The 11222-nt window shown below is 35.9% G+C and overlaps 1 protein-coding gene across 1 annotated transcript; it reads right to left on the bottom strand.

Moving 5' to 3' along the window:
- Window positions 1–10003, bottom strand: LOC121408325 (charged multivesicular body protein 4b-like). The gene is made up of 5 exons (XM_041599752.1): window positions 9313–10003; window positions 7824–8001; window positions 5841–5958; window positions 3636–3750; window positions 1–1938 (listed from the first exon to the last, which is right to left on the bottom strand). Exons 1-5 carry the CDS (start codon window positions 9491–9493, stop codon window positions 1880–1882), a joined length of 651 nt encoding a protein of 216 aa, XP_041455686.1. The 5' UTR covers window positions 9494–10003; the 3' UTR covers window positions 1–1879.
- Window positions 10004–11222: the final 1219 nt, after the last annotated feature.

Raw genomic sequence — 11222 nt, 5'->3', positions numbered from 1 at the left:
TAATCAGTGCATTGAAAAGAATACCAGTAGGGCCTACATGTAGTTGCCATTGTTAAGAGTATAATTTCCACTGTTAAGCTTGGTTAATAAATGAAATGAGGAAAGAGCATTTTTTTCTTTCTAGAATTTTCTTTTAAACTAGACAACATAATACATGTAGCAATGTTAGAAATCAGGGTCATGTTTTGAACAAGGTCATATGAGTCCTTATTTATTACATGTACATGTACATATTCTAATATTAGCAGAAATGCATCGATTGCAAACGTAATGTTCCTAGTACTTTATGACAATACAACACTACTAATTACCGGTAAAAACCAAAATAATACAATGAATCACTTTACCATACATGTACATGAAAGTCAAGTGTAAATAAAAGAATAATACCTTTTGACAAGGCAGAGTGGTGTAAATTCATGAATAATCTCCTACGTGATAATTTCAAAACAAAACATTGTTCATAACATTAACAGGGTAGAATGAACACGTACAGCAAAATGTAGGTCTGGAAAGAATTTCACAGAAAATTGCAACACCCCCCCCCTTCCCTCATTTCTTTTAAACCTATCAAGTCATATATTTCAAGGAAGCTATTATTGATAAAATAAATTTATATCTGTACAAATAGCCAACATGTTCACTACACATTTACAAACATAGCAGCTTCTGTTTTCCTCATGAAGAATGCTTCGCACATTTCTTTTTGTTGGCAAACTCCCCCTCTACTCTATTAAAACTACATTCCAGTGTCCAAAACCATGATAACCATTATCACTAAACAAATTCATATACTTTTTTTAAAGAAGATAATAAAGAGGATCAAACAACTGCATTTATTTTTCTCTACATGCGGGGAATAATGGCCTTGACATAGAGCCAAGTCATCAATGAATCACAATACCAAAATACATTCATACATTCATACCCTGTGCAAAGCCCATTGGAATCACAGAATTCAGAAGTTAATGGGTTAACCCACTGCCTACTGCTTATCCCTGTGGTAAGCCTATGGGTGTTACAGAATTCACAAGTCAACATGTTAAACCCATTGCCTACTGCATGTTTTTCTTATTCAAATCCAATGGAATCACATAAGACAATGGTTTAAACCCATTGCCTACTGATTATTCCTATGCAAAGACTATGGGAATCACGGAATTCAGTAGTCGACAGGTTATTACCTAGAGAATGTCCCTTTGTAAATCTAATGGCATCACACTATTCAGTAGACAATAGATTAACCCATTGCCTTTTGGAAGCCAGTTGTTCTTTCTAAGTAAAAGCCAACAGGAAACACAGAAATCAGAAGTCAATAGATTAACCCATTGCCTTTTGGAAATTGGTTGCCCTGTCCAAACCCTAGATGGGAATTACAGAATTCAGTAGACAATACATGTAGATGAACCCCTTGGCCTTTGGAAACTGGTTGTCCCTATGGGAATCATAGAGTTCAATAGTTACCAAGTGAACATATTGCCTTTTGAAGCCTGGTTGCCCGTATCCAAAGCCTGGGCCCCATCTTACAAAGAGTTAGGATTGATCCGATCAATCACAACTATGAACGGCCAGCAACGTCAACATCTATTATGCATGTTTGTTCAAAATATTTTCTAGCTACATGTATGATGCATATTCATGCATTCATTGTTTTCTTGAAAATTCACTGTGCTTCTCTTTGTTTACAAGGGACATTGTGCAAATTTCCTGTAGAAAAAATTATTACACTGATGGATATCCATAGAGTTACGCTTGATCAGATCAAACATAACTCTTTGTAAGACAGGGCCCAGCAGAATTCTGTTGTCAAATGGTTGCGTTTGTTGATTGATCCTCTAAAGAAAGCAGAATAGGGTATAATCAATGGATGAGACGATTTCTACATGGCCCACTGTTCAAGCTCTCTCATGTCATCTTCCTCTTCTTGAGCAACTTTCTCTGCAAGTAAAATAAAACAAGAGATGCACAGGGAGTTAATACTTAACCCGTCGCCTCTGAGATTCTTCGAATCCCATATGTTTAACACAGGGACCACCCGGTTCCCGTAAGCAACGGGTTAAAATTCATAGAAAGATACCTGTACATGAACGGGGATGGCACAGATACATGTACACATTATGTAAAATCTGCTTTTGTGTGCACAAGCTAGCGCTATAACGATTCGCCAAAATTCTGATTTTATATGATTCAGATTCATTGGAAATTCTTCTTTTACAATTCCATTTCAATTCAGATATGGAATATTTGGTTTTTTTTTGTAAATAAAAAGTTGGCAAATTGCCTTTAAATGTGTGTTTTATGTGTTTTGTTTTTGTGTTTGTTTTTTACATTTGAAGCAAACAATACATCTCTACATAATTCTGAGGTGGAAACAAAATCATACTCAAGGACCTCTCCACTAGATTTGAAAAGCCTTCGGAAAACTGTATTCAAATAAATATAAATATATAAATATTGATCAATTATGAATTGAACTATACATAATGTCATTTTGTATGTGTATATGACTGAATGTATTGATATCTTGTTATATTGTGTATGAATCACTTGTTTTTGTTTTACATTACCAGTAAAGAACAAATGGTTCTATAAAATAAATTCAATTCAATTTTTTACACCTTCCTATCAAATGTACATTCAAATCCGTTAAACAAGAACTGTGAAGAAAAAAAAAACAATCAACTGAAAAGAATGAAGTCCAAACCCCCCAAAATGAAATTTTCATATACACACACTTTCCGAACACAAGATGGGGGACATAAAATTTCAACAAAAATAAATAAAATTATACATGTGATGTGGCAACCTTTCAAACCAGAAATATAGCTGTGCACAAACTACAGACACAAAATGCATCAAATATTATTGTGCTAGTAGTGGTTTTGTTAATGTTATGAACTGGCGGGGGGGAGGGGACAGTGATTAGACTCAGTAAGGGGCCATCCCCAGTTTACAAACAATTGCCGTCAATTGTCTGAGGGGGAGAATTATTTTTCAGGCTACATTTCACAACATACAGCCTGAATCTGCTACATTGGACGTAAGCTATAAGACGGCAGTGAATGGGATTTTCCAGGGCCCGGTAACAGGGCTCCTAATTTTTTTAATTTCCTGGGCTCTTTCGAGCATTTCAGGGGCAAAATTGGACCAAGCCCCCATGTAATTTTTCAGTTTCACTGCGACCTCCAATACTGATGCATAGCATATCGTTATCCAGGAAGGGGGGGGTGTAATCAACAACTGCAACATGTTTGTGTGCTACATCAGATTCTCGATACATTTAATTTGCTTCAGCTTAAGATGAAATATGATCTACATGTACATGTATGTACATCGAAAAAGATTGCTAACAAGCATTTCAATCCAAAGTCTATAATTTTTCAAAATTTTGTTAATCCTGTTCATCAACGATGGAAACTGAATCCCACTTTAATACAGAAGTTCAAATACTAGGAAAATCAGAAATACCAGGGAATTTTACTTACAATTTTTTTAAAGTTTAGGTAGGGAAAGCACTACGAAACATCACCTTGGAATTGCATTAGCTGCATAAGTGAATCTTTTTAAAGGGTTATTACTATGCTTCAATTTCATTAATTGAAAGGACTATTCAAAATATGGTTTAAAAAACTTACTTTTAGTAGCTGGTAATGATGCACTTGGTACTTGTGGTAATTCTATCTCAACGTCAAGCATCTTCTCATCAAAATCTTCTTGCTCTAATTCTTCAAGTTCTGCATTCAACTCATCCTAAATTCAACAATAAGAATATACCAAGTTTTAATGAAATGTACAGTCATCAATAATTCAAATGATAATACAAAAGTTAGCTATAACAAACTACACTTACACGAATGGCACATAAAAACCACTTAAAACCACTTATATGTAAACAGCCAAAGTAAATTATTGTTGAGTTCACTCCAAAATGTATTACATAACACACACAAAACAGAATCAGCAAAAAAAAGATCCTTCGAGACAAAATACATGTATTCCTCTGCATTAACCCAATAATATGATTAAAATTCTATACAAATCTAATTACCTGCAGATCTACATGTATTCAACCTGCTTATCCTTCACAACTATTTTTAATTGCATGAGTAAATGTACAGTTTGTGTTTAGGGAATGTATTGAAATGATTTCTGATTTTCTGCACTGATAGTACAATGTACATGTAGGTGGGCTAAATAATAGACTTACACATGTTTAAAAAAGAAGTATTGTATCATCACATACAAATTGTATAATGAGGTACATATGTGAAGGGGCTTTCACAATCACTCTTGCAACCGTTTACGAACATTTGGTCACAATACATGTTGCACACAATTGCAACAGTCATAAGCAGTCGCACACCAATTGTGAAAGGGGCTTTTAAAAATGGACAAGCAGATTTTCTCATAAATGAGTTCTATATGTACTGTACATGTACATGTACTTCACAGTTAATGTAAGACTACAGATATTCAGGAATGGTCAATGTACAGGGGCATTCGTGAAACAAATTCAAACAGAGGGGGGGGGGGGTTCTCTGACAATTGTCATTTGCATTTGTTATAAGCTACCAAAATCCTTGCAACTGATTGGCTAAAAACAAATTAAACTCAGTCACACATTTGTATGCATTTTCCTAATCATATTATCAACAAATTACATGTATACATGTAAGCAACGAATCAGAAATCATTTTGCCCCCCCCCAAAAAAAAAAAAAAAAATACTACAAATGTAGGAGTTAGTAACATTAAATATGATGAAGGACATCAAACTAGGGAAAGCATTAGAAAGAAAGAAAAAACAACAATGCAATAAAAAGTACATGTATGTATGTGCTACATAGTGTAGTTGACTTGGATATGATATAGATTGATATCTTAGATGAAATTGCAAGCTCACTGGAAACCATATCCATCACTTCCTGCTTTATTAAACATGACATGGCAAATAGTATGTTGCAGTATGAGTGCACAAATATTAGAAAATACCCCCCCCCCCACCAATACAAACAAAACTAATAATAATGACAATAATAATGAATAAATAATATGATGATAATAATAAAAGTAATGATAAAGATGATAATAACGATAATAATGACAATAGTAGTAGTAATAATTATAGCAATAATTAATGAAAAATAAAACAGATAATAATAAATAAATGAAATTGAAACAAATGATTAAAACAAAGAATTAAAAATAAATAAATGAATAAATGTTTAAAAAATATGATTAAAATGTAGAAAGATAATGTTTCAATGCACGTTGAGAATGCAGTGTACATGTATATAGTCAGAACACTTTACTACATGTGTAATATTCTATCAAGTGAGTCAAGCATAAGTGTTCTACATGTACAAATGTACATGTACATGTATTCTCGAGCAAAAATCAAAAACGCTAAAAAAAAATTAACGTTTCCAACTTATCAAAAATGTCTGTAAACACATATAAAAAAATCTCTTGTGGATTGGTATTGGTTTCATGTTCAAGCCCAGATGTATTATGCTAGTCTCAACATACAGACAGCAAGGCCTGGTCAGTGGTCACACCGCCTGAGCGTTGTTGGAGCGGTCGTGGAGCGGAAGTGAGAGAGGGTCGAACTTCGCTCACAAAATTGGGGAAAAAATCAAAAAACAAAATAAAAACAATCGAAATCGAAAATGGTGAACGGTAGCGAGCAGTGATGATTTTTTCTCTCCGCTCCACTACCACTCCAACAACGATCGGGCGGTGTGACCAGGCCAGTACAATGTATGAGCTACATGTACATGTAACTACATTGTATGAGCTCTACACACTGACTGGCTAAAAAAAACAGGAGCTAAATCTTACCTCATCAATGTCATCTGCTCCAAAACCTATTGGATTTGAGATGGCATCTGTAATCTCATTTGCTATATCCATTTGTTCATGGACATCGGCCATTAAATCGTCCACATCTTCAACACCCCTAAAACACACAAAAAGAGCAAAATAATATCACAGTCCTCTTTCAGTCAATAGAAACACTGCAGCAGTACTCCAAAACAATTAGCAGTATTAGCTTTTTTTAATAGTTAAATTCTTTATTTTAATATTTTCGTAACATTAAAGGTAAATGCCAGTTGTGGTAACTACATATCAAATTGAGTTCGTACAGAATCCAATGAAATGACCACCAAAGAGTCTGTTTGTATAAATAAAAAATATGTGAAAAAGGATTCTTGAAGAAATTGTGTAATTGCTGAGAAATTAGCAAATACGTACAGGATTCATGTTCAGGTAGGGTTGCACACGCACATTCTTGTTAAGGGGTGCATTAACAGAATATGGAAAATACTTGTTCAGGGTGCTTTTCAAAACCCATGGTCACGCATGGTATCCACCCGTCAATGGAAGTCCCCCCCCCCCCCGCACAAATCCAAAATGTGCAGTCATTAGCAGTAACTGAAGCAATCTGATTTGGCAACACCATGTCATCCCTTTTTACTAAACATTGAATCTATACAATAAAAGCAAGGCTCGACATTAGCGGTGGCCCGGTGGCCCGGGCCACCAAAAATTCATCTCGGGCAACCATTATTGAAAAAATGTTAAGTTTTGGTGGCCCGAATCGGGCAACCAATAATTTTCAAAGTAGCGCAATTTTTCTCCCGATTTTGCATGCATTTATCAACCTTCTACAGTTAAAATTGCAAGCCAATTCGTCATGCGCCTTTTTTGTTAATCTACACACAAATACACACACACAAAGAGTGCCTAGTCATGACAGTATGTAGGCCTACCGCTAGCATACAGTAACTATTATTCAGCCGGCCGTGCCGGCTGTCTCGCTGAGCTTTGCATGCATGAAACCAATGCAGCTAGCTAGCTAGCTAGCTGTGCACGAGCACACTATTCTGACCCAGGGAGCTGCGATACAAAATGTTACTGCTAAGAAATCTTCCCCAGAACTTTGGAAATCTACGTCAAAGTCACATTTTACACCAATGAAATGCCCTTCTACAGTCCATATTACTGAAACCTGATTAATTGAAAGCATTAAAAGGAGGAATTATGACCTCTCTTTTGACTCAAAAAGACCGATTTCCAAATGCATTAATACACATAGGTGAGTACATCACAGTCCCATATGTGCATTTGTATGTATGTTGATATTTGGTTTATTTCGAAGCTGTGTCTCTTTGAGCCAAAAATAAATAGGCCGCTCTTTCTTTCTTGTTTACAAATGACTTCTTAAACCTCTCTTAAGGAAGAAATTACTTTGGGAAGGCATTTCATTGATATGACATGTGATTTTTTTTCCATCATTTTGTCAAATATAGGGAAGGAATTGTCTCACTGTTTTTTTCCAGATAACTTTTGCCATTTTATTTTTTTCTTTCATTTTTTTCAGTGATTAAACCATTTATACCCCTTCCCATTGAAAATACCTGATTAAAGAACATGTTTCTACTGAATAATAATAATTTTCCCAATTTTTTTATAATTTTGTTTTATTTATTTTTCTTAAATTTTCTTTTGTTTTTCTCAAAATTTTTTTATGACCTGTTCTTTGTTTTTTCTTTCTTTATTTTTTCTTTTGTTTTATGCAAAGTAAAATAACAGCAAGCACGATTTATATACAAGATGTACAAAGAATAGTGGTACGTGTTAGTGATTGCAGAATACTTCAGTTTGTTTTATTCATTTTTAATTAATGTTTTTCTTTATATTTTTCGGGCCACCAAACTTTATTAGTGGGCCACCAAAAAAAATTATTTGAAGGTTTTGGTGGCCCGAACGGGCCACCACCAAAAAAAGTTAATCTGGAGCCTTGATAAAAGTGAAACTTACATTTCTTTATGTGCTGTTTTTAATGCCGAGCTTGCATATTTCATATTCTTGAGGACCTCTGCATTTGAATGAGCACTTTCTAGTGCATCTCTCTGTGTTTCTATTGTAGTCAATGTTCCATCAACTTGGGCCAGTTGCTTCTCGTACTTTTTCTTCCTCTTCAGTGCCTGAATAGCAACTATATGAGATAACAAAATGGGAAGTTGGATATACAAACAAATTAATGCAAAACTTCAAGGGTACGTATACATGTAGACCAAAAGCTTTGGTCTCTGTTATGTTGGTTGTTCAGCTGAACTCCGTTGGCTTCACTCACCAAATATAGAGTCCGAAGTTCTAGCGCAATCTGTACAGGGGACTCAATGGCCATATGTTTATGTATTAAGTTCGGATAAAACAGGAAGTGAAGTTGCACGAGAGCCAAGATAAGTCACTGTTTTTGTTCCTTTTAACTTGATTTTTTCTGTTTTTTGGCAATTAATGCCAAGAGGAAATATAAATATTAATAACGATATGGACGCTTGCGTCTCGTAACGACTTTGGGAACAATAGGAAACAAGATGGCGGCGTAAACATCAGGCAAGTCTCTTCCGTCTTTTCATGATATTTTTCTCATTTTTTTTAATGAATTCTTGTTTAAAAATAAAATCCATAGCGTAGAAATGTTGGAAATGAAGTTGTATCCCATGTACATGATTAAGGGCTACATGTAGATCTTTTAGAAAGAAAGTAGAAATCTTGGGGGTGAGTTTCAGGTTTTTTGGTGGTACATGCAAATGAATAGAAAGGAAGACCTGGCTTTGTTGAGAGTAACCTTACATTAGTACATGTACCTGTAAATGATTTTTACTCTCTAGAAGCCTCCTGGCTACACGAGATTGGTCTGGTAAGAAACCTCTAATTTTCCACCTTTTTATCAATTCATTTTATGCACCTTCTTACGCATTAGACATATGAAGGTGTATAAATAAGTGAAATCACACAAATTTACGTGACTTCTATGTTCAAAGATTGATTTTCTAGGGAAATCCATCTTTGTTTACATGTGCATGTGTCTCTTATGGGAGGGGGTTCAAGGGTTTATGATCAAATGACAATATCAAAATCATTTTTAAAATATGATCACGGAGTCCTCTCAAGGCTAATCCAGCTCCCCATTCTATCATTTGTGAAAAGCAGTGCTCCATCCAACCAAACATTTGACAAATTTTCAGACCCAATTCCAACAGCTTTCATTAAATGGTCTTCCGATATCATAAACAATGATTTAGTTTTAGTTATGTCATGTAGTTTAGGCACACTATAAAGGGGCCTTTCTACAATCCTGATAATTTGTGATTGTATTTGTGTATATCTAACTTACATGTATATGATGGTTTGATAATAAAACTTCAAAATTTGCAACACGAAACAACACAAGTGCCCTCCTCCTAAAACTACACACACATTCTCTTCAACTTCAAACTGCTAGCTGCTCTTTGACTCTTACCTCTCTTATTTTTTGTTCCATTCTGTTTTGCTATTAGAAGTTCCTTTGCTACTTTTCCTTCTAAGAACTCTTGCTTTTTCATAAGCATTTCTTCTGTTGCTCTCAGTTTCTGGATAGCTTCTGCAGAAGAAACAGCCGGCTCCTTCTTCTTCTTGTTCCCGAATATACTGAATCCACTCATTTTTTCAGTTATTTAGGCCTTACTTAGTCTTAGCCTTAGGCCGAGCAACAAAAACTGTTTACGAGAGGGAAAATGAAGGTGTATGGCTTTAAAGTGGAACCGATTCAATTCACTTTCTCGTAGAATTAAACCACGTTACAAAAATACAAGCCAAGAACCGCACAACTCACAAATGCAAGTGCAGGTTTTACACGACGAGCGATCTCGCTCCGACTCGAGTCCGAGGTGGGTCGGGCCTCCCAGCTCCCAACACTGGATCTGGACAATTCTCCCCGCAGTTTTCCTACTTCCTTTTAAAAACAGAATCGTTCTCTTGTGGCGATCACGTTGAATAGTACTCTATCCTCTAAATCGACAGAGCAAGTTTATACCCTACTTGTTCTGCTTTCGATTTGGCGCTGTTGAGATTTACTGATACAAAATTACAGGCAAAATACCAGAATATCACTCAGCTGAGTATGATTGTACACCTTCATATGCACACTGACGTCATGATGATAAATATGTTGCATGTCTTGACACCTACTAGAGCTGGCGCTGTTTCTCTATTGGCTCTGTGAGATCATCATGCTTCATGACTGTGTGATCTATGTCCACTTTGAAGGAAATTTCCCGCCCCAGATCTTTTCCACACCATTTCCGGGAAATTGAACAATTCCAGGAAATCCTGCGAAATCCGAAAATATCAACTGTACAGTACTTGAACATTTAACAAGTTCAAATACTCGTGATATTTGTCTCGTTTTCCTCCTATCAAAAAATGTATACTTTTGCCCTTTAGTGGCGTACCGTGCCGGTCACGCCATGGGGACAAGTCATAGAACAAAAATTGTAGGCCTAAAAGGGTGTTGCAAGAAAATATTTGCAATCAATCGAAAAAATTATGAAGCAAAAGCAGCAATTTTATAATTGATTTATCACTTTTAACTATATCATGCTTGATTTCGGGAAAGAAAATAAACTTGCAACGCCCAATAAAACAGAAAAAAGTCACTTACAGTGAGCGCGCGAAGGACACACAACCCTCTTGAGGCGAATGTGTATGTGTGTATATTCAGACCTAGTATAGGATAAGACGTAATGACAAAAATATTTTGGGGGCCCGAGAAGATGCCATATGGGTCAACAATTTTTTAAGTTGTGAGGGAGTGAAGCAAATGAGAAAAATTGTTACCTTGAATATAAATCTCTCTGTTTATAAACATAAACATATTTTGACATGATGTTCAGAAAATATTATATTTTACCCCCGCACAGAGCGCTTCTAATTCTTACCCTTTCCAAGGATCTTATTCTGCATGTTCTGTCTGACACAAAATTATTTTGTGCCCCTTCAAGATTTTGCCTCCCCCCCCCCATGTGTTCTAAGGGCCTGCAAAAACTACCCCAACTAAGACCTATATATAGGAGACAATAAGTGCGATTCAATTACTTTTGCCTGTGTTTACTGCATCCCCCCCCCCCAGTGGCGTAGCTAGCTAGGATTTTTTCCTGGGTGGGGGGCACTGGGGGGTGGTCCTTGCTTTTTCAGGGGGGCACCATTTTTTTCGGTGTGTGTGTATGTGTCACAAGGGCGGATCCGACTTTCGCCAATAGGGGACGCACAGTGGGCCAGGAGAGAGCAAAAGTGCGCCAAAACTGGTTTTTGGTCATGAAACAAATTTTGTTTTTTTCATGTTCTAAGCAAAGATAAGAACCTGTAGGATGTCTCCATACAATATTTATCCAT

This window comes from Lytechinus variegatus, chromosome 2 (genome assembly GCF_018143015.1).
Source record: "Lytechinus variegatus isolate NC3 chromosome 2, Lvar_3.0, whole genome shotgun sequence".
Lineage (NCBI taxonomy): Eukaryota > Metazoa > Echinodermata > Echinoidea > Temnopleuroida > Toxopneustidae > Lytechinus > Lytechinus variegatus.
The sequence above is the reverse complement of the archived record's forward strand: the minus strand, read 5'-3'. Positions and strand labels throughout refer to the sequence as shown.

Bases quoted from the DNA above. Each gene is read 5' to 3' on its own strand.
- LOC121408325 (XM_041599752.1), bottom strand. From the start codon at position 9,493: ATGAGTGGATTCAGTATATTCGGGAACAAGAAGAAGAAGGAGCCGGCT. The intron at 8,002-9,312 runs GTAAGAGTCAAA...TATCTCATATAG, and splicing joins TGGAACAAAAAATAAGAGAG to TTGCTATTCAGGCACTGAAG. The intron at 5,959-7,823 runs GTAAGTTTCACT...TGTGTGTTTTAG, and splicing joins AAAACAGCACATAAAGAAAT to GGGTGTTGAAGATGTGGACG.